Source organism: Sus scrofa, chromosome 1 (assembly GCF_054392235.1).
Source record: "Sus scrofa isolate SSC_HxYL_T2T_F1_AM1 chromosome 1, Sscrofa_HxYL_maternal_Yorkshire_Landrace_v2.0, whole genome shotgun sequence".
Lineage (NCBI taxonomy): Eukaryota > Metazoa > Chordata > Mammalia > Artiodactyla > Suidae > Sus > Sus scrofa.
Genome location: NC_139383.1, coordinates 147,351,250 through 147,376,417, shown reverse-complemented (window position 1 = coordinate 147,376,417; position 25,168 = coordinate 147,351,250). Strand labels below are relative to the sequence as shown.

At 37.7% G+C, this 25,168-nt stretch overlaps 1 protein-coding gene across 32 annotated transcripts in view; it reads right to left on the bottom strand.

Annotated features, from left to right (window-relative positions):
- LRRC28 (leucine rich repeat containing 28) overlaps positions 1-25,168 on the bottom strand; it is a 196,049-nt gene that overhangs the window by 133,653 nt on the left and 37,228 nt on the right. For 27 of the 32 annotated variants that reach the window (XR_014815012.1, XM_084975701.1, XM_084975674.1 and 24 more), the window contains 2 exons: positions 10,370-10,407; positions 9,636-9,773 (listed from right to left, as the gene is read on the bottom strand). Coding sequence is in view for 9 of the 32 variants with exons in the window: in XM_084975701.1 (XP_084831827.1) it covers positions 9,636-9,773; positions 10,370-10,407 (176 nt within the window). In the remaining 23 variants the exon portion in view is untranslated. Of the gene's footprint in view, positions 1-9,635; positions 9,774-10,369; positions 10,408-12,641; positions 12,727-25,168 lie in introns of those variants that run through there. The other 5 variants (XM_084975815.1, XM_084975801.1, XM_084975829.1 and 2 more) reach the window with 2 other exon arrangements.

Below are 25,168 nucleotides of genomic sequence, written 5' to 3'. Positions count from 1 at the left end.
GATAAAAGTATTTCAAAAAAAACAAGCTGATTTATATGCCATATGCCAGATGTAAGCAACATCTTTTCTGACTCCTAGTTACATTTTGCTGTTGTTTGTTACCATAACCTTCTCTCATGGGAGTTCACAGAGTTTACGGTGAATCACAAAAGCATCAGGATTCTCTTAACAAGGGTTAGCTGGTTTTTCTGATTCTTCTAATATCCATTGGCCTCTGTTGTCTTTACCAAGGGTGAACACAAAGTATTTGGCAAGCAGCTCTGCACTGATGGAAATTTTTCTCCAGTAATCCTTTATTTGTAAGTGCATGGTATTTCTATTTAAAACAGGTCACATAATTTTACTTTTCTCTGGAAGAAAATTAAACTTACTCTAAAACAAATAATGTTATAGTTTTGATACTGGACCTAGGAGAAGGCAACATATAAATGTTTCAGTGGTATACAAGTCATACACACACACACACATATATAAAAGAATGCAGGTAAGCAATCAGATGAGAAATCAAAGAACATCTAACAGCACTTCCACTTCTAGATACGACAGGGTCACTGGATACCAGACTTGCCTCCTACCAAAATATAGCAATAAAAGTAGTCAAAAATATATGAGGCAACTGTTTTCAAGAAACAGACAAGAAACAAAGGACTTTAGTCACTGCAATAAGGGAAACACTCCTTATGTCCAAGTTGGACAAGACTTTCTGGGCCATACGAAAGGGAAGTGGAACCCAAGCAGAAACCTACAGTCTTACAGTGTTAAAAAGAATCAGGGATCACAGTTGGAGCGGCTGGAGCAGCTGGAAAATGCAGGACAGGGTACCAAAGAGGAAAAAGCTGTGAGAGGGTGAAAAGAGGTTTAATAAATAACATACTGGAGAGCAAAAAGTTGCTGGAGTAGAAGACAGATAAATAGGTATCATTTGACCTTTAGATTAGGAGAAAAAAATAATTTTTTAAAAAAGGACAAAGTCTAAGTGACCTGTGAAACATTATCAAATAATCTAATGTGTGTAACTGGAGTTCTTGAAAGAAAAAAAAAAGTGAGGCAGAAAAATATATAAAGGAAAAAATAACAAGAGTTCCCATTGTGGCACAGCAGAAACGAATCCAACTAGTATCCATGAGGATTCAGGTTCAATTCCTGGCCTTGTTCAGTGGGTCTAGGATCTGGTGTTGCTGTGAGCTGTGGTGTAGGTCACAGAAGTGGCCTGGATCCTACATTACTGTGGCTGTGGTGTAGGCCAGCAGCTGTAGCTCCGATTCAACCCCTAGCCTGGGACAGCCGTGGGTGCAACCCTAAAAAGCCAAAAAAAAAAAAAAAAGCCAACAGAAAACTTTCCAATTTAGGAATCAAGAAAAGCCCATGCAGGAAAAATATTTTAAAAATCCTACATCATGGCACATCATAGACAAACTGCTAACACCAAAGGTAAAGAGAAAATTTTTAATGTAGTTATATAGAAAAAGACATATACAAGGTAACAATGATACAATGATTGCAAATGACTTCTCATTACAAATGGAAGGTCACCTTTAAAAGCACTTTAAAAATAATCCTGTCAACCCAGAATCCTATATCCCGAGAAAATATCTTTCAAAGTTAAAGGTGAAAAAAGGATATTTTCACATAAAGAGAAACTAACATAGTTCACTGCCAGTAGACCTGCACTATAAGAAATATTAAAGAAAGTGCTTTAGGCTGAAGAGAAATGATACCAAATAAAAAAGAGATCTAAAGTAAGGAATGAAGAGTACAGGAAATGGTAAATATATGGGCCACACCTGCAGCATATGGAAGTTCCCAGCTAAGGGTTGAATCAGAGCTGCAGCTGCAGCTGCCAGCCTAGGCCACAGCCACAGCAACATGGGATCTGAGCCACGTCTGGGACCTACACCACTGCGCACAGCAACACTGGATCCTTAACCCAGTGAGAGAGGCCAGGGATAGATCCCACATCTTCATAGATACTAGCTGGGTTTGTTTCCACTGAACCGCAATAGGAATCCCAAAGAATATCTCTTTTAAAAAGTTATTGTTATTTCCTTTAAAGAAAACTTACTGTTGCAAAATAAACATTATATTGTAGGGTTTATAATGTATGTAAAAATAAAATATGTAATACAAAAACACAAAAGAAGGAGGGTAAATGGAAGTTCACTATTGGAAGGTTCTTATAATTTATATTAAGTGGTATAATATCATAAGTAAATTATAATAAGTTTAGGGTGCATATTATAAACTCTAAAGAAAAGCCAATAGAGCAAATAATGGAACACTAAAACATATTAAAATAATCCAAAAGAAGACAGAAGGAGGTAGAAAAAGAAAGGTGGAATAACAAAACCAATTGTGGTAGACTATGAGGAGGAGAACTTACTTCCAATAATAAAACAGAAAGTCAAAAAGATTTCTCACTTAAACCCTAACTATTAAAAGAAGTTGGGTAAGCTATGCAATCATAGTTTTTAAAATCTGTCAGGCTAAGGACACCAAAAAATCTGAATCAACTCCAAGAAGTGATAAGCATATTTTATAAGAGAAGAGATGCCCAGCGCCTATCACCCTTGACTGAAACAGGAGGACGAGGAATCTACCACAGATAAGGGTTAAAGAGAAACCAGTCTAACTTTGAAGGGCTATGTGTGGACTGGCATACTAGCACAAAATTCAGAGGAGCCCCCAACACAGCAATTGTATGAACTACCAGGCCCCAAATACATACACATACACACACACACACACACACTTTCCCACTAGTCTTCGCCAAAAATGGGGGCAAGAGAAGAGTGCTGAGATAGTCTCCCCAAAGTCCTCTAGACTTTGACCTAAGGAAGACTTGAGGATTGGGAGATAACAGGAAAACTAAGAAAAACTTCACAGAGGCAAGACCCACCTTTGCAGAGTACAGGGCAGCCATACCATAGGCCAACACAGCAACAGGGCTAGAAGAACTCTCGAGGCACAGAAAGAAAGGAGCAGAACTAGAGAGCAAAGAGAATCTTCAGCAACCTAAAGCTGGCCTCTGGTTTGTAAAGAGGGAAGATATCTTCTATGATTCAAAAAGATTTGGAATAGTCCATGAATACATCAGAAGGTGCTCAACACCATTAGTCAAGAGGGGAAGACAAATTCAATGAAATACAAATTAAAACAATGCAATACAATTTCCCAAGCATTAGTACAAAGCCAAAAACAGACAATACCAAATAGGAGCAAAGATGCAAAGCAACTAGAATTCTCATATTATTTCTGAGAGAAGTGTAAAATGATATAACCACTTTAAAAACTGCTGGGCAATTTGTTACGAAGTTAAAGATATACCTTACATTATGAATCACACACACATTTCCACTCCTAGGTATTTACCCAAGAGAAATGAAAACACATATCCATAGAGTCTTATACAAGAATGTTTATACTGGTTTTATTGATAATAGCCCAAAGCTAGAAAAAATTGACATGTCCATCGAGAGAAATAAACTATAAACTATATACTTATACAATGGTATTCTACACTGCAATAAAAAAGAATTAACTACTGATACATACAACAACATGGATGCACCTCAAAACCATTTTTTTTTTCTCTTTTTATGGCCGCACCTGTGGCAAATGGAAGTTCCCAGCTAGGGATTAAATGAGAGCTACAGCTGAGGCCTATGCCACAGCCATGGCCAACACTGGATTTGAGCCGCATCTGCGACCTACACCACAGCTTACAGCAAAACCAGATCCTTGACCCACTGAGCTAGGCCAGGGATCATACCTACATTCTCAGAGACAACATTGGGCCCTTAACTGGCTGAGCCACAACAGGAACTCCTTGAAACCATTACCTTGAGTGCAAGAGGTCAGACATAGAGAACATACTATATGGTCTCATTTATGTTATTTTCACCAACAATTGAAATTAATCTACGGTGAGAGAAACCAAAAGACAGTTTGCTTAAAGCAGACAGACTGATTGACTGGGATCAATCAATTGGCATAAGAGAATTTTCTGGGCTTATGGAAATAGTCTATATCTTAAATAACATGGGTATATACATTTGTCAAAACTTAGAATTATATCCTTATGCATTTCACTGTCTGTAAATTTTAATTGTATACTTATGCATCTCACTGTCTGTACTTCCATTTAAAAAACCTTCAAGGGGGGACAAAAATAAGAAGAACAAAATTAAAAGAAAATCACATGAGAGGAGAAAGGCATAATAATTGTTATAGTTAGGTACTGGGTATATGAGGGCTTATTATTCTATTCTGTTGACTTTTGTGTTTAAAATTTATAGTAATAAAAGGGGTTTTAAAAAGAAAGGCAACTGGAATAATAACATATTGTATATTTGAAATTTGCCCAGAGAGTAGATTTCAAATCTTCTTACATACATGCGACACACACAGGCAAGGTGACTGGAGGTGATAAATATGTTAATTCGTTTGTAGTAACCATTTTACAATATATACATATGTCAAAATATCACATTGTATACTTTAAATATAATTTTTACATGTGAAAAATGAAAATTAAAAATAAGATTTTAAATATCAGTTTTTTAGAAAAGCCAAAATATTCATTTAACCTTTTCTGTGTGATATTTTAATATAAACACAGAGCATTCACTGCCAAATAAAATACAAAGTTACCGGAAAAGGGGAGAGGGGCTAGATCTGCTCAGAAAAATAGTACTTCAAGGTTCTATCTTTCTTACACTATAGACTACTATTTCAGTAACTTTAGCCAGAAGATTTTTTCGGTGGCAGCGGTGGGGTGATTATTTATTCATCTTAGAACCAAGCTAAACCCAAATTATTAAATTAGTCTTATCTTTCAGGTTGGGGTGTATAAGCCAAGTCAGAAGATTTTTTTTTTTTTTTTTTTTTTTTTTTTTGTCTTTTTGCCATTTCTTGGGCTGCTCCCGCAGCACATGGAGGTTCCCAGGCTAGGGGTCCAACCAGAGCTGTAGCCACCAGCCTATGCCAGAGTCACAGCAACGCGGGATCCCGAGCCGCGTCTGCAACCCACACCACAGCTCACGGCAACGCCGGATCCTCAACCCACTGAGCAAGGCCAGGGATCAAACCCACAACCTCACTGTTCCTAGTCGGATTCGTCAACTAGTGCGCCACAACGGGAACTCCCCAAGTCAGATTTTTAAAGCAGATGTACAAAGCCCCTTTCTCCACCCATGGCCCATGATGTCTGGAGCTTGTCAGAGCTATCACCGAGGTATACCACTTCAGTGTTCTTGGCCCAGTATCCCTATCATTGTGGCTGAGGCCTTGTCATAAAGTGCAAAAGGCTGCTGCTCTGCTTGCGTATACACAGGTGCAGCATTCCAGAAGTCAGAGAATTAATACCCACCCTTTCACCCAAGCAACTCTCAACCAATCATTTCTGGAAGCTGAGGTTTAAATACTCTAGCTCTTTCAGCATTTGAGTGGGATGATTCTGAGGGATGTGCAAGTTGCACACTGTGGTAACTGATGTAGGAGTGTAGAGTATGCCACCCCAAAATATGCCATTCTGGCATACTGATTATTTTAAGTTAAAGGCATGAAAAACTGCAGATGAAAGAAAGGCACTCTAACCTTCCTTCCTCCTAAAAGGAGGAGATAAAATTCTCATACGAAAGGTGCCACCCCCAAGCTGGGAGGAAGGAAGACATTCTTATCACCAGACACAAGCAGCTGAGGCCAAGGGGAATCTGCACAAACTTCATTAAACCAAACCTTATCTTCTAAGTCACTTTCCACAACTAACTGCCCTCACCCAAATTCCTTTGTCTTACACATTTTCACAATTTAATATGCTTTGTCCAATCTAGTATGTAAGTGTTTTGGTCTAACTGCTTCTTCGTGTCTTCATTTCTTATGAAGGCTCCTGTGTACATGTAAAAATTACTAAACAAAATTTGTATATTTTCTCCTGTTAATCTGTCTTCGGTTAATTCAGGCCAGCTAAGGAGCCTAAGTGGCTTAATTACATTCTTTAAAGGCTGACTCACATTTCTATACCCCGTCACCACTTCACATCAATGTTCTCTGTACCTCCCCCAAATTACTTGTACAAAAGAAGACATCTAATAGAAAGGGTGCAAAGTACACTCTAAAAAGGAAAAAAATAGGTGACAGAATGAATCATTTCACAGACATACTCCTGGTCATGCTGTTACTAAACCTTGACTTCCCACTATCATAAGAGCTTTTGCAATTTTTTCTTTTTTTTTTTGCTATTTCTTGGGCCGCTCCCGCGGCACATGGAGGTTCCCAGGCTAGGGGTCAAATTGGAGCTGTAGCCACCGGCCTACGCCAGAGCCACAGCAACGCGGGATCCAAGCCGCGTCTGCAACCTATACCACAGCTCACGGCAATGCCGAATCGTTAACCCACTGAGCAAGCACTGAGCAAGGGCAGGGATCGAACCCGCAACCTCATGGTTCCTAGTCGGAGTCGTTAACCACTGCGCCATGACGGGAACTCCCCGAGCTTTTGCAATTTCAAAGCAGAACAGTCATATACACAGGAAAGTTCAATATACAATTAATCCTATATCGCCAGGCTGATTTAAGCCTTCGGAACAGCTGTGTTACATGGAGATCTTTTAGTGACAATTCATAGAAGCCAACTAGAGCTAGCTTAAGCACAAAGTCTACGGGCCTTAAGAATAGAATCCGTGATTGGGAAATTAAAAAAAACTTAGGAAGTCTCTGCCTCCGTTTTTCTAATCATCTGCTTCATCTCTCTTTCCTTGATTCCCAGTTCACATGGCTACTACCTGACCTACAAGATTACACAGTGTTGTGCAGAAGCCCAGGAAGAAAGAGAGCCTGATTTTCTTTTTTGGCCTCCTCTGAGCTCTCTTGCTCCTTTCCTTCTCCCTGACCAGTCTTTCAAAATTCCCAGGGAAAGAACTGGTCCTGCTTGGGTCAGGTACCTACCTACACAAGGACCAATTATGGAGAGAAAGCAATGTCACAAGATAAAAAAATGACAGTACTCCGCAATCCAACATAATGGAGGAAAGGGACAGTCCCAAAGAATGGATATCGGTAAACAACCAAGAGAATCAACCATGAGTCATTATGGATCTGTTTGAGAAACTGTTAAAAACACTGAAAGTTCTTCACAGCAATATGTACAATTTGTAGAGACAAACTGTCTGTACAATTCAAGGGCATTCATGAAACCCCTATAATCAATTCTTAGATCCTAATTTTAAAACTCTCAATTATTCATCTAGGTATTTTGAGTGTTTCAAATTTTTCAAATATTGCTCTTAAAATTTCAAACCTTAAATACTGGCTGAAATTATATTCAAAGGTTTTTCAACCACAAAAAAATACATATAATAAAATGTTAACACTTTCATAGGAATGTAATATGTAAGAAGTCTATACCCATAGCATGGACTAGGTAGAAGAAGCTAACAATCAGACACCAACTGGGGCCTGCCGTCATCAAATAGAGACTACGTGGCAGTCCCTCCCATTTTTCACTACAGTTAGAATACTTTTCCATGGTATGTCCCCAAACACACTTAGGGAGATGTGTACCTAGACCTCATCTCATTAAATCATAAACCTGAAATTACCTCATAAAGAGATATATAAAGTGAATCAAAAAATTAGTAAGCTCTAGCCCACTGCTATTCATGATGGCCTAGAAAAAAAAATACATGTAGCTTAATCAAGAGTCTACTCAAAATACATAGCTATTACTGTATGTAACTTTACTCAAAACAAGCAAAATCAAACACAATCAACAGAAATAAGCTAGGGAAATAAAATCAGAAGCAAATGCCTCAAGTCTATTATGAAACAAATCAGATATAAATTAAAAGTTATATTAGTCAGGAAACCTATATCCTTCACTGGTTTTTAGGAAGCAGTCAATGACATTAGTAGGACATCCTTAACCTCTGAGAGTATATAATGGAAGGAAATGGCCACAAAATTACCACAAAATGCTCTTACATGACAGGAAAAGACAGAAGAATGGAACACAAAAAACAATACTTTACCAGAGTTGTATTACTCATACATTCTTTAAACGTATAGAAAACGGAGCCTTATGAATATTATATTCATGCATTTTGATTCTATAATATAGCATATTTTATAATACAAAAATACTGTGAAAATCTCATGCATTATCTTTGCTGATCCACTTTCTACACTATCTCCAAAAGAGAATCTAGTTTCCTGAGTATGTGAGTACATAAATTGGATGAAAGCTAGAATGATGAAACACCACTGAGCTTGATTACATACAATAAAATTTAAAGGAAAGATCATAATCCTACAGCATGTTGACATTTTTTGTATCAAGTATAGTTGGAAAAAGTAAGAAACTCATAATATGAGGTTAAGAAAGTTTTTTAAGAAGAGTCAATTGTTACTATCATTTTTGTAAACAATTTGAATCTATCAGCACATAAAACCTAAATATTAATCAGCTACTATATTTCATTTAGAAATTTCTGCACCAGAAAAATGTTGGAGAAAGTATTTTTTTTTAATTATAAATTCATTCATGAATTTAACATGAGTAGTGTTTAACAATTTCAGGTGACACTGAAGTTCTATGACAGATAGCAATTTGTAATTTTGGTTGAGTTACATATTTCACTTGGATACACTAAAAGGTGATATTCCTGAGTTACTTGGTAGAAATAATCCCAGCCAATATGAGTGACATTTATATTTTTTTCTGCTCACTTTTGGGTTTGTTTATTTGTTTGTTGTTGGCCATAGCTGTGGCATGTGGAAGTTCCTAGGCCAAAGTGTGAACCCGTGCCACAGTAGTGACCTGAGCCACTACAGTGACAATGCTAGATCCTTAACTCAATATGCCACATAGGGACTCCATTTTTTGGCTTATTTTTGAATGCAGAGTAACTTTCATGTAATACCTGAAGCAGAAGTGTTTTTTTTTTTTTTTAATCAATTTCCTTTTTTTTTTTTCCCCAAAACATGGCAAATGATATAGGACAGTGGAATCTGCAAATATGAGGGTTCACAAAGGAAGGTCTCTGAATGCCCCTGGAAAAAAAGTCAAAGGGTTTAATGGTAGCTCAGGAGAATGTAAGATTTCGGTACTGTTTATAGGCACATCACAATCTAATAGGATGATTGGTATGCAGAATTGACAATTAATTCTAGGACTCAAACTTAAATTCTGCTACTAAATTTTAGTATGATTTCATGTTAAATCAAAGTTAATGTTCATCTTTTACTTCACTACAGAATAAGAAAAAATACTGCATGTTCTGCCTTTTGGATACTAAAATGTAGCATGCAAAGCTCATAAAAATTGTCTAACATGAAATTCATAACCGAAGTAGCTTTTGGTACAAATATTTCACCAGGGCAATGATTTGAAAGGGCACCTCTTGCAATGCAGAACTGTCGTAATTGTAGCTCAAAAACATAAATGACACCTTCCTATGTTTGCATCAGGAAAAGACTCTTAGTCACATTTCATCGACTTTCCAGTGTCATCCCCAAACAAATGGACAATTAAATACTTACATACATATGCAAAGCCCACTGCCTACACACAAAGAGAAATACTAATAAAAACAGATTTGTAATAGACAAGAAACGTGTGTGCTTATAGATTATGATTACCTGGAGGTAGGAATTGCAGTTGGTTATTAGCTAGTCGAAGATGACGTAAAGCTCTCAGACGACCAATTTCTGGGCAAACAATTTCTAAGGCATTGTCACTAAGATCCAAACACTGTAGCTTTATAAGGGACCCAATTGCTTCAAGAGAAAAGAATGGTAAAAGCAAATTAATTTGACACAAGTGTTAAGGCAAACCCTTAATGCAAGTACTTCAAGTTTAAATATTTTACTACTTAATATCCCTGTCTCCGGAGCTGACATAGTAGTAAAAACATATTATCAAATTAAATTTTATGAAGTGAAAACACTTCTGTCTCAAAATAATATGTAATAAATTTTTAAAAAGGCACAAATAAAAATGTTAAAACAGTGTAAAAAATTGCTTGAATTAATAATTCATGAAATGATACCTAATGTCTTTTATCTAACCAAAATGCTTAACTGGATTCATTAAGCTTGAAGTTATCAGTTTATTATCTACCTAATGACAGTTTATCTGATAATAATTTCCCTAACCATTATAACCATTTCAGACTTGTTACTAAATTTAATCATAACTGTTAACTGAACTTACTAATTAGAGGGAAAAAATTTTTTGAAACTAATAATGATGCTTCGTAATTAAAATTCCCTATTATGCCAACCAAAATATTTAAAGAAACAATCTGTTCTATTATTATAAAGCACAGCTTAACCTATAGCATCTCCCAACTAAAAACTGGAAGAGCACTCACCTTCCGGAACCACAACTATGTTATTTGAGTGCAGATACCTAGAGGAAAAAAGGAAAAAAAAAAAAATCTGTTATCATTCAGTATTTCTGCTAAACAATCACTTTGTAAAATGTGCACTTAGAGATTTATCAAATATAAAGGAATGAGACTTACTTTCATACACTGCTCTAAATGCATATCACAAAATGGTCATCACAGATAATACTATTGAGAATAACACTATATGTTAGAATTGCAAATATTAAAACTATCTGCTGATTTAGTTGCTTTTAAAAATAAAAGTATGTACAATAAATATTTTTCAACCTCATAAAACAAATTACCAGTTTCCCTAGTTTATTTTAAATTATCCAAGTTTTCAGAAAAGCACTGATTATATAAAGAAAAAACCAACACCTATTGGGTAAAAGAAAATGCAAACTTTTAGTTTCTAAAGGGTAACTTCATAAAATAATCAAATCAAAGATATTTCAAGCCAGCATGGAGAACCAAGAATGGAAAGAGAGACTATGCATCATTTATGGTTATCTGTAGAAATACCCAACTGTCAAGGTACAGAATTTACTTCACAGCAAAAGAAATTTTGAAAATAAGAAATCAAATTCTTGTCTTAAAAAAAAAAGTCTATCCAACTGACAAGCCCAGGCAAGCCTAAGTGAATAACACTTTTCCCAATGAAGCATCTTTAGCACTCTCTGGTGGAGACTTCATGCAATCAGCAGCAGCAAACTATTCAGAGCAAAAAACTACAGTGACCAATGAAAATCATATAGGAAAAATTTAAAAAAATAAACTTACATCATTATTTTTAAGACCATATAACTAGATTTTGACAAATTATTTTCAAACCTGTCTTATTTACTATACCTCATAATTAATCTGCATATAGTATTTTTTAAATAGAATTAAAATTTTTCTTCTATATCTGTAAGCCTAATATCTAATGTGAAAATGTCAATTCTAGGAGTTCCATGGTGACTCAGAGGATTAAGGATGCAGTGTTGTCACGGCTATGGCTCAGGTCACTGCTATGGCTGACCTGGGAACTTTCACCTGCATTGGGAAAAGCCAAAAAAATTAAAAATAAAAAAATTGAACCAAATTGGAGTTCCCTTGCAGTGCTATGGGTTAAGGATATGGTGATGTCACTGCAGAGGTGCAGGTTGCTGCTGCATAGGTTTGATCTCTGGCCCAGGAACTTCTACATGTTGCAGGTAGGGCCAAAAAAACAATAATAATGTCAGTGACACAGAATAAGAAAGATACAAAATTTAATGAATTTAAGACCTTCATATGCTAGATTAAATCAATTCTGTGTAGGTATTAACTTGCTAAGCCTAATACAATTTAGACAATTACACCATATATTTTATTCCTTGCTTTGGGTATATGAAATGCTTCCATATTTTAAAATCAATATTCTTTAAACATTACTTTTAGGAAGGAATACCTAACTACTTTATCATATTACTCTAAATATTATTTATGCCAAAATGCTATATGTCTATATATAAATAAGTGTATACATACACAAACATACACACACACACACACACACACACACTTGCATTTATTACACTAAAGGCAGGGTGCCCAGACACCAAAATAAAAAATTTTTTGGTTATCCACACAATATCTGCCTCAATTCAAATTCTACCTATAAAAAAGGCCAAATCAAAATATGAATTATGGAGTTCCCACTGGGGATCAGCAGGTTAAGAATCTGACATAGTGTCCTTGAGGATGGGGGTTTAATCTTTGGCCTCTCTCAGTGGGGTAAGGATCCAGCATTGCCACAAGCTGTGCTGTAGGTTACAGATGTGGCTTGGATCCAGTATTGCTGTGGCTGTAGTGTAGGCCTGTGTCAGTTTCTTAGTTTTGACAAATGTTCCATGGAATTGTAAGATGTTAACAACAAGAACTAGGCAAACTAGAACACTGTACTATCTTTACAACTTTTCTGTAGATACAAAATTGTTCCAAAGTAAAATGGTAATTTAATTTTTTTTTTTTAAATGAAAACAACAGGACTTTTACTTCCAGCCATGATGGACAGGGACCAGATTTCCACAACTGCTATAAGCAACAAGAAGACTAGATGGAATTCATGAAACAATTATTTTCAGATATTGACAAGTGGCAACTAGTACCATGTTCCCTGAGAGAGAAGAAACAAGTGAGGTGATACACAATGTCCACAGCTTTATGCCTGGAGGCAAACTGTGGACTCTGGCACAGGAATGGGATCCCAAACAAAAAATGAAAGTCTCACTGAGTTATGAAGACACATATCAGGATTCAGGAAACCTGAGGCAGCTTGAAGTTGTAGGGTACAGTTCTGGAGAAGAGAGCACTACTGGGGAAGAAAAAAAAGAAAACTTCATGAGATCCTTTGACTCTTATCTGATTTCTAAAAGGCACTCCAGGTCATAACTAAAAATCTATCAACTGAACAGTCCACAGAGCTCATACAGGTCTAGAAAGCATTCAGGTTCTGAGCAGCAAGTGTACCAAATTCTTGTTAATTACCTGGTGCATTAAATGAGATCCTAGAAAGGATAACAGGCTAACAAGGCTAAACTACCCCTACAGAAGAGGTTACTTGAGATCTGTTGTAACAAAGAAAAAAGACAATCATGAAAGGATCAAACTAAGCTGCAAATAATCACAACCAAAACAAAGAACCATAGAAAGGAAGGCAAAAAAATGTAGACACTGAATAATGTAACATTTATAAGATCCAGTATCCAATCAAAAAGTATTAGACATGCTAAGAATCAGGAAAATGTGACCCATAGCCAGGATAAAAACTATGTAATACAAACAGACCTGATATGACAGAGATGCTAGAATTAGCAAATAAGAACTTTAAAACAACTATAGTAAATATATTCATGTAGTCAAAGAAAAATACAAACATTGTTATAGAAATGTTAACATATAAAGAAGAACCAAATAGAACTTCTAGAGATCAAAAATATAACAAACTGAAAACACTGCTAGGTGGGATTAACAACAGATTAGATACTGAAGAAGAAAATATTACTGACCCCTAAGACAGAAATACAACGTGTCCTAAATGAAGTACATTTAAAAAAAAAAAATTTGAAAAGAACTGAATAGAGTGTCAGTGATTATGGGACAATATTAAACCAACAAAACACATAAAAGAGTCTCAGAAGCAGGGGTCAGAGATAAGAGTACAGAAATAACGTTTTAAAGTTCCAGGAGTTCCCATTGTGGCTCAGTGGATTAAGAACCTGACATAGTGTCCATGAGGATGCAGGTTCAATTCTTGGCCGTGCTCAGTGGGTTAAGGATCTGGTATTGCCACAAGCTGCAGCATAGGCTGCAGATGTGGATTGGATCTGACATTGCTATGGCTGTGGCACAAGCTAGCAGCTGCAACTGATTCACACCCTAGCCTGGGAACTTCCATATGCTGCACGTGTGGCCATAAAAAGAAAAAAAAAAAAAGAAAAAAAAATTGGTGAAAATTCTAAGGACACAAGCCCAAGAAACTCAGTAAATATCAAATATAAAGAAAAAGTAGGAGAGAGGACAAGATGGCGGAGGAGTAGGGGGACACGCTCGCCCTCTCCCACAAACACAACAAAAAAAGCACATCTACAGAATAAATGACTCGCACAGAACACCAACCAATCGCTGGCAGAGGAACCTAAACTCCAATAACGGCAAGAAGTTCGTGACATTACTGGGCAGAACGGGAGAAAGGAGGAGAGTGAGAGAAGGTGAATCCGAGCGGGACGGGCGCTCCCGAAAGGGAACTGCAGAGGAGAAAGGGATCCCGCACCCTGGAAAGTCACCCACATGGGGGAAAGATCAAACGAACCGGAGGAATCTCCAGATGCAGAGAAGAGTGTAGCAGTAAGTTGAAGTACAGAAAAGCCAATCAAGAACAGAACGGACCATCTGAACTACGGGCACAGTCACCAAAAATTGAGACGCCTGGGTGGGGGCTGGGCACCGAGACCTCAGCTCCAGAGGTTAGTCCCCGAGAAAGGGCCGGGGGACGCTGGATGGGGGCTGGGCACCGAGACCTCGGCTCCAGAGGTTAGTCCCACAGAAAAGGCTGGGGGGGCGGGGCGGAGCGGAAACTGCTTGGGAGGTCTAGAAACCATTTGATGGGGCAGAGACTGCCTGGGAGACTAGAAAACAAAGCTGTCGCAGAGAAAGGGAGCAATACTCTAGGGGCGGGGAAGTGGAAAGCCGCATCAGAGGGAACCTGGGAGAAGAGCCTGGTCTGCGCCCGTGCTGGGGAGGGGAGAGAAGAAGGGGTGGGTCCCCATAGAATACCCCCCATGCCACAGCAAGCTTACAGGCCCGCTAGCTAGCTGAAAGCTGTGTTTCCCAGTGCATCCCCTCCCCCCACCCCCACCACCCCCTACGCTCTCGCAGAACCTGGGGCTGCCTGCCATCCAGGAGGGCTGGCCTCAACAACTGCCTGAAGCCTACCACCGCAGGGGCTGTCCCTGCACAGGCCTGCTTGCCCTTTGGAGGGGCTACACTTCCGCAGAGCAGCACCAAATACCACCAGCCCCCGAGAAAAGGCCTGCAGCCCAGAAAAGCTAGAACAAGCCTAGCCAGGCCGTGAATAGATCTGCCTAATTCTCGGACGGTTTTTCTGAGTTGGGCTGCCCTGGGGAGGAGCCTCTTGGGTTTCCAACGGCCCTGCTACCCGCCAAAGCCCCCAGGGGGTGCCCCACTCCCGTGGAATAGCTGCTGAGCACCACCAGCCCCCTGGAGGACCCCGTGCAGCCCAGAAAAGCTGCAACAAGCTTGGCCAGACTGTGAAAAGATCCGCCTACATTCGCAGGCCGTCCTTCTGAGTTGGGCTGCCCTAGGGAAGAGCCTCTTAGGTTCTCAGTGACCCAGATAGCTGCTCCAGTCCCCAGGGGGTGATGCACTCCTGAGGAACAGATGCCCAACACTGCAAACCCCTGCAAGAACCCCACAGCCTAAAAACACCCGAGCAAGCTCTGCATGACCAAGTGAAATCTGCTACCATCGTGGTGTGGACCTCCCAGTCCTGTCTGCCCTTAGGAAGTCCTCCTTTGCTTCAAAAAACACTGTTAGCCCCATCAACGCTTCAGAAAAGCCACACTGCCTCAAAAAAGATTGACCAACAATGCCAACCCTCAGGAAATATTCCACAGCAGTGACAAGGCAAACACTGCCCCATCACGGAGAGTACAACTCCCTCAGGAGAAAGAAAACAACAAGCAAGATGAAGAAGCTGAGAAACCACCCCCAGTCAAACCAACAGGAGAACTCACCTAAAACAGTCAACAATGAAATAGATCTCTGCAGTCTGAGAGACCTGGAGTTCAAAAGAGAAATAGTGAAAATACTGAAGGAATTAAGAGAAATGAACAGTAATGCAGATACCCTCAGAAAGGAACTAGAAAATATAAGGAGGAGCCAAGAAAAACTAGAACATTCATTTGCAGAGATGCAAACTGAACTAAGGGCAGTAAAAACCAGAATGGATAATGCCGAAGAACGAATCAGTGATATGGAAGATAGAATAATGGAAATCACTCAATCTGGTCAACAGACAGAAAACCGAATCAAAAAACTGGAAAGCAATATAAGAGACCTATGGGATAATATAAAACGGGCCAATCTACGCATAATAGGAATTCCAGAAGGAGTAGAAAAAGATAAGGGAATGGAAAATATATTTGAAGAAATTATCGCTGGAAACTTCCCAAATCTAAAGGATACTGGATTCAAGATACAAGAAGCACAGAGGGCCCCAAACAAACTGAACCCAAATAGACCCACACCAAGACACATCATAACAAAAATGGCAAAAGTTAGTGATAAAGAGAGGATCCTAAAGGCAGCAAGAGAAAAACAGAATGTTACCTACAAGGGAACCCCCATAAGAATATCAGCTGATTTCGCTACAGAAACACTACAGGCCAAGAGGGAATGGCAAGAGATATTTAAAGTGCTCAAAGGAAAAAATATGCAACCTAGAATACTCTATCCAGCAAGAATATCATTTAAAATAGAAGGGGAAATAAAAATTTTTTCCAAAAAACAAAAACTTAAAGAATACAGCAACACAAAACCCAGGTTAAAGGAAATATTGAAAGGGCTTCTCTAAACCAAAAAGAAAGGAAGGAAAGGGAAGAAAAAAGAAAAGAAAAAAAAAAAAAAAGAAGAAGACGAAGAGGAAGAACTAGGATTGAGGAAACTGAAATCAGAGAGCAGTCACTCAAATAAGCCAGCATACAGATTTAATCATGAACATGCTTCAAACAAAATAAAATTAAAAAGAAAAAAATAAAAAAGTCATCAAAACCATAAAATGTGGGCAAGGGATGTTAGGAAGTAAATAACCCTTTTTCTTTGTTTGTATGTTTCTCTTCTTAATTTTAATATAGTAATGAAGTGTTTGAACTTACAGGACCATCAGGCTAAAACACACAATTATGGGAAGGGGTTAGCATACTTAAAAAACAGGGCAACCACAAGCCAGAACCAAATATTGCATTTGCAAAAAATGAAAAAAAAATACACTCAAACAGATAATAACAGGAGACCATCCAACCAAAAAAAAAAAAAAAAAAGAAAGGAAAAATGGAGAACCATAGAATCAACTGGAACATGAGGTTCAAATGGCAATAAATAATCATCTATCAATTATCACCTTAAATGTCAATGGACTGAATGCCCCAATCAAAAGACACAGAGTGGCTGAGTGGATAAAAAGGCAAAAACCTTCAATATGCTGCCTACAAGAAACTCACCTTAGGACAAAAGATACATATAGATTGAAAGTGAAAGGGCGGGGAAAAATATTTCACGCCAATAGACATGACAGAAAAGCAGGAGTCGAAATGCTCATATCAGACAAAATAGACTTTAAAACAAAAGACATAAAGAAAGACAAAGAAGGATACTACTTAATGATTAAGGGATCCATCCAAGGAGAGGATGTTACTATCATCAACATATACGCCCCAAATACAGGAGCACCCAGATACATACAACAAATATTAACAGACATAAAGGGAGATATTGATGAGAATACAATCATAGTAGGAGACCTTAATATCCCCCTCACATCAATGGACAGATCCTCTAGACAGAAAACCAATAAAGCAACAGAGATCCTAAAGGAAACAATAGAAAAGTTAGACTTAATTGATATCTTCAGGACACTACATCCAAAAAAAGCAGAATACACATTCTTCTCTAATGCTCATGGAACATCCTCAAGAATCGACCACATATTGGGACACAAAGCGAATCTTAATAAATTTAGGAGCATAGAAATTATCTCAAGTATCTTCTCTGACCACAATGCCATGAAATTAGAAATCAACCATGGGAAAAGCAAAGAGAAAAAACCTACTACATGGAGACTCAACAACATGCTACTAAAAAACCAATGGGTCAATGAGGAAATCAAGAAGGAAATTAAAAACTACCTTGAAACAAATGATAATGAAGGCACAACCTCTCAAAATCTATGGGATGCTGCGAAAGCAGTGCTCAGAGGGAAATTTATAGCAATACAGGCCTTTCTCAAAAAAGGAAGAAAGATCCCAAATTGACAACTTAACCCTCCACCTAAATGAATTAGAAAAAGAAGAACAAAAAAGTCCTAAAGTCAGCAGAAGGAAGGAAATTATAAAGATCAAAGAAGAAACCAATAAAATAGAGACTCAAAAAACAATAGAGAAAATTAATAAAACCAAGAGCTGGTTCTTTGAAAAGGTCAACAAAATTGACAAACCCCTGGCCAGACTCACTAAAAAGAGGAGAGAAAGAACCCAAATAACCAAAATTATAAATGAAAAAGGAGAAATCACAACGGATACAGCAGAAATACAAAAAACCATAAGAGAATACTATGAACAACTATACGGCAACAAGTTTGACAATCTGGAAGAAATGGACAATTTTCTAGAATCTTACAGCCTGCCAAAACTGAATCAAGTAGAAACAGACCAACTGAACAGACCCATCACTAGAAATGAAATTGAAGAGGTCATAAAATCACTCCCTACAAATAAAAGTCCAGGACCAGATGGCATCACAGGTGAATTCTATCAACCATATAAAGAGGAATTGGTGCCCATCCTCCTTAAACTCTTTCAAAAGGTGGAAGAAGAAGGAATACTTCCAAAGACATTCTATGAGGCCACCATCACCCTCATTCCAAAACCAGACAGAGAGACCACCAAAAAAGAAAACTATCGCCCAATATCATTGATGAATATAGATGCAAAAATTCTCAACAAAACCTTAGCTAACCGAATCCAACAACATACCAAAAAAATTATACACCATGACCAGGTTGGGTTCATCCCAGGTTCACAAGGATGGTTCAACATACGCAAATCAATCAGCATCATACACCACATTAACAAAAAAAAAAGTCAAAAATCATATGATCATCTCAATAGATGCAGAAAAAGCATTTGACAAAGTCCAACATCCATTCATGATCAAGACCCTCGCCAAAGTGGGTATAGAGGGAACATTCCTGAATATAATCAAAGCCATTTATGATAAACCCACAGCAAATATAATCCTCAATGGGGAAAAACTGAAAGCCTTCTCACTCAAATCTGGAACAAGACAGGGATGCCCACTTTCACCACTGCTCTTCAACATAGTTTTGGAAGTCCTAGCCACAGCAGTTCGACAAACAAAAGAAATAAAAGGCATCCATATAGGAAGAGACGAGATAAAACTGTCACTGTATGCAGATGACATGATACTATACCTAGAAAACCCTAAGGACTCAACCCCAAAACTACTTGAACTGATTCATAAATTCAGCAAAGTACCAGGATATAAGATTAACATTCAGAAGTCAGTTGCATTTCTGTATACCAGCGATGAAATATTAGAAAAGGAATACAAAAATATGACACCTTTTAAAATTGCACCTCAAAAAATCAAATACCTCGGAATACACCTGACCAAAGAGGTAAAGGACCTATATGCCGAGAACTATAAAACTTTAATCAAAGAAATCAAAGAAGATGGAAAGAAATGGAAAGATATTCCATGTTCCCGGATTGGGAAAATCAATATTGCAAAAATGGCCATACTACCCAAAGCAATCTACACATTCAATGCAATCCCTATCAAATTACCCATGACAGTTTTCACAGAACTAGAACAAACAATCCAAACATTTATATGGAACAACAAAAGACCCAGAATCGCCAAAGCAATCCTGAGAAACAAAAACCAAGCAGGAGGCATAACTCTCCCAGACTTCAAGAAATACTGCAAAGCCACAGTCATCAAAACAGTGTGGTACTGGTATCAAAACAGACAGACAGACCAATGGAACAGAATAGAGAATCCGGAAATAAACCCTGACACCTATGGTCAATTCATCTTTGACAAGGGAGGCAAGAACATAAAATGGGAAAAAGAAAGTCTATTCAGCAAGCATTGCTGGGAAACCTGGACAGCTGCATGCAAAGCAATGAAACTAGAACACACCCTCACACCATGCACAAAAATAAACTCCAAATGGCTGAAAGACTTAAATATACGACAGGACACCATCAAACTCCTAGAAGAGAACATAGGCAAAACACTCTCTGACATCAACATCACGAATATTTTCTCAGGTCAGTCTCCCAAAGCAATAGAAATTAGAGCAAAAATAAACCCATGGGACCTCATCAAACTGAAAAGCTTTTGCACAGCAAAGGAAACCCAAAAGAAAACAAAAAGACAACTTACAGAATGGGAGAAAACAGTTTCAAATGATGCAACGGACAAGGGCTTAATCTCTAGAGTATATAAACAACTTATACAACCCAACAGCAAAAAAACCAATCAATCAATGGAAAAATGGGCAAAAGACCTGAATAGACATTTCTCCAAAGAAGATATACAGATGGCCAACAAACACATGAGAAAATGCTCAACATCGCTGAGTATAAGAGAAATGCAAATCAAAACTACCATGACATAGCACCTCACACCAGTCAGAATGGCCATCATTAATAAGTCCACAAATATCAAGTGCTGGAGGGGCTGTGGAGAAAAGGGAACCCTCCTGCACTGCTGGTGGGAATGTAAACTGGTACAGCCACCATGGAGAACAGTTTGGAGATACCTTAGAAATCTATACATAGAACTTCCATATGACCCCGCAATCCCACTCTTGGGCATCTATCCGGACAAAACTCTACTTAAAAGAGACACGTGCACCCACATGTTCATTGCAGCACTATTCACAATAGCCAGGACATGGAAACAATCCAAATGTCCATCGACAGATGATTGGATTCGGAAGATGTGGTATATATACACAATGGAATACTACTCAGCCATAAAAAGAATGACATAATGCCATTTGCAGCAACATGGATGGAGCTAGAGAATCTCATACTGAATGAAATGAGCCAGAAAGACAAAGACAAATACCATATGATATCACTTATAACTGGAATCTAATATCCAGCACAAATGAACATCTCCTCAGAAAAGAAAACATGGACTTGGAGAAGAGACTTGTGGCTGCCTGATGGGAGGGGGAGGGAGTGGGAGGGATCGGGAGCTTGGGCTTATCAGACACAACTTAGAATAGATTTACAAGGAGATCCTGCTGAATAGCATTGAGAACTATGTCTAGATACTCATGTTGCAACAGAAGAAAGGGTGGGGGAAAAAATGTAATTGTAATGTATACATGTAGGATAACCTGACCCCCTTGCTGTACAGTGGGAAAATAAGAAAAATTATAAAAAAAAAAAAAAAAAGAAAAAGTAAACCTCAGCAAGGTACATCAAAATCAAATCCCAGAAAACTAATATAAAGGAAACTCTTCAAAGTATCCCAAGGAAGAAAAACACATTAGATACTAAAGACGAAATATAAGAATGATGGCAGATATCTCTTCAGAAACTATGTAAGCCAAGCGATAATGAACACCATGAAAATGCTAAAAGGAAAGAAAAATAAAAACTAGCAACCAAGAACCTTAATTTCAAAAAACAATACACATACACACACATTTCAAAATTATGAAGATGAATATAAAACAAAAAAATAGAACATCTTCAGGGCCTAGTGCTAGTAAATTCTTACACTTTATACTAAAAACATGATACATAAAAGCAAAACCTGATAAAGCAGACCTCATCAAAATGTAAAACCATTGGTCTGCAGAAGAACACAAAAAGACAAACTATATATTGGGAGAAAATATTTGTAAGCAGCATATACAACTAGTTTTTAGAATATGTAAAGATTTCTTAAAACTCAAGACTAACAACAACTATATATATATATATATATATATATATATATACACACACACACACACACGCATCCAAATAGAAAATGAGCAATGGACATGAACAGACTGAAGAAAAGATAAAGATGACAAATACTTGAAAAGATGTTAAATATCATTAGCATTAGAGTAATACAAATTAAAACCACAATTGGAGAAAACCTCACATCTATCAAAATGACAAAAATTAAAAATAATGACAACAAAATAATGCTAGTGAGATGTGGAGAAACTGGATCAATTATACATTACTGGGGAAGAATGTAAAATGGTAGTGCCAACCTGGAAAATTATTTGGTGGTTTATTTATGAAATTATAAATTCAGAGCAAAAGTGACAGAGAGTAAGGACTTCCAAAAATTCTCTTTTCCATAAAACCAATACTGGCAAAAATTATCAGAATCTATATTTACAGAACTTTGGAAATTAACCAAAGACCTGCGGTAAGACATGGAGGGTTTATTTAAGAAAAAATGGGTAAAATCTCAGTCAGAAGGCTAAGCTGTAAACTCTAGAGCATTTTCACTTCCTCTAGTCCTATCCCCTACCCTCCAGTTCTGCAGAAGCCTGGAAAATCTCTTTGACTACTTTTCATAATCATAGTGAAAAGCAGCAGCCTCGCTAACACCTGAATGGGCAGAAAGCTGGAGTTCATTCCCAGAGAACTGTCATTTGACTGCCTCATAGTCCTCTGAAAGACCCCACTGGCAAGGCTGTTTTTAATTTGAACTGACTAGAAACTTAGCCCTACAAAAACCCTTTCGCCAGTTGAGATAAACTACAGGCAATGGTTTAACCTCATTGCTGCCTGAGATAACAGCTGCTGCAAACAAAAGATTGCCAAAACCCTTAAGTGAACGAGTCTGGGAAGGAGACATCCACATGAGCTTTGAAAAACTCTGGCACATTTCTGGAAATCTAGAAGGCCACATGCATACCCAGAGCTTGAATATGCTCTGCAAAGACCTGAGAAGACCCTAAGCTCTCACCCCTCTGCTGAAGTTGAGGCTCTACATAATCCAGAAGTGATGTGGAAGGCACAGTTGTCAACTGCCTAGCTGAGAGGGGAAGGCATGCTGCAATACATATACAGAGACCAAAGTCAGCAAAAACTGGGAGACTTACTGAATTCAGACTAGATTCAGATAGTTAAGGAAATCTCTGCTTATTAGCTGACACTAATAAAGTAACTGAGCAGATATCTAAAAAAATCATGGAATGGGGATTTCCCATTGTGGCTCAGTGGGAACGAACCCAACTAGTATCCATGAGGATGCAGGTTCAATCCCCAGCCTTGCTCAGTGGGTTAAGGATCTGGTGTTGCCGTGAATGTAGTGTAGGTTGCAGACTTGGCTTGAATCTGGAGTTGCTGTGGCTGTGGTGTAGGCCAGCAGCCAACCACTGGGGCCCTATATGCCCCAACCAACCATCAAGTGTAGCATAAGATCCCTGTTTCCCCGTCCAATCAGCAGGTCAGCTGGTGTATCATGAGAACTCGCCTCTCTCCCTGGGTTATATAAATAGATATGACCGCACACTCCTTATTGGCTCTCCCTGATGGTCAGGAAGTCATCCAGCTGCACCAGCAGTGTCTTCCATCTCATTAAACTTTTCTCTTCACCTTGCCATGCTGGAAAATTCTTTCTGACCCACATGCACAGGCTACTATAAAATTAAGAAAACAATTCTATGTACAATAGCATCAAAAAGAATAAATTTAACAAAAGAGATTCAGTATTTTTACACTGAACAGTGTTCAGTGTTCAAATTAAGAAACTGCTGAAGAAAACTGAAGACGTTAATAAATAGAAAGATATCACACATTCATGGATTAGAAGACATAATACTATTAAAATGGCAATAATCTACAAATTGATCTAAAGATTCAATATAATCTTTACCAATGATCATGGTTGGCTTGTGTTTTTTTTTTTCACAAATTGACAAGCAGATCTTAAAATTCACATGGAAATGCAAGGGATTTAGAATAACTAAAACCATTTTGAAAAATAAGAATAATGTTGGAGGATCCAGACTTCTCAATTTCAAACTTACTACAGAACTACAGTAATCACGTCTGCATGGATGGTACTGGCAAAAAAGATACATATCAATGGAATAGAACTAAGAATCCAGACATATGCCCATGGTCTACAGTCAACTGATTTTTAACAAATATGCCAAGACAATTCAATGGTGAAAAAGGAGAATATTCAATAAATGGTGGTGAGATAACTGGATATCCCACGCAAAAACAGAAGTTAGACCTCTACATCACATCACATGCAAAAATTAAAACTCAACATGGATCAAAGACCTAAATGTAAGAGCTAAAATTCTACAAAAAAGAAAAGAGGGGTAAATCTTTATAAGACTGAAGATTAGACATAGTTTTACAGTATGACAGATAACAAAACACAAGCAACCAAATAAAAACTTACCAAGTAAAAGATAAACCACAGAATGGGAGAAAACATTTGTACTAGATCTAGTAAGGATAAGGATCTAGTATCTCAAATATGTAACACTCTCAGAACTCAATAAAAAGATAAATGCCAAAATTTTTAAATGAACAATAGATTTGAATAGACATTTCCCCAAAGAAAATATACAAATGGCCAATAAGCACAAGAAAAGATACCATTAATCATTAGAAAAATACAAATCAGCAAAGATATCAATTCACAACTACAAATGGCCAACTACTAGACTATAATGAAAAGGACAGAAAACAACAATGTCACATTCTTGACAATGTGAAGAATCCTCACATATTGTTGATAACAGTGTAAAATAGTGCAGCCTCTTTGGAAAACAGTTTGGTAGTTCCTCAAAAGGTTAAACATAAGAAATTACCACTGCAATTCCACTCCTAGGTAGAAACCTGAGAACTGAAAATATATGTTCACACACAAACTTCTATATAAATGTTAACATTTGCATTATTCACCATAGTCAAAATGTGGAGATAACCTAAATGTCCATCGATTGAAAATGGGTAAACAAAATGTGGTATATACAATGGATTTTTATTCAGCCATAAAAAGGAATAAATTCTGGAACACGCTACAACACAAATGACACAAAGCAGCCAGACATAAATAGTCACATATTGTATGACTCCATTTATATGAAATGTGCAGAACAGGCATATCCAGAGAAATATAAAGTAGATTACTGGTCACCAGGGAGTTTCTAGAGATTAGGGAAGAGGAATGACTGCTGATGGATTTCTTTTAGGGTTATGAAAATGTTCTGGACTAGACAGTGGTAATGGTGGCTCACTCTCATGAATATACCAAAACCACTGTATCATATATTTAAAAAGGGTGAATTTTATGGCATGTAAATTATATCTCAGGTAAATGAAACATGAGATTACCATAACATGACTTGGCAATTATAAACTTAGGCATTTATGTCAGAGAAATAAAAACCTACCCACACGCACACAGACACACCAAAACCCATGTACACAAATGTTCACA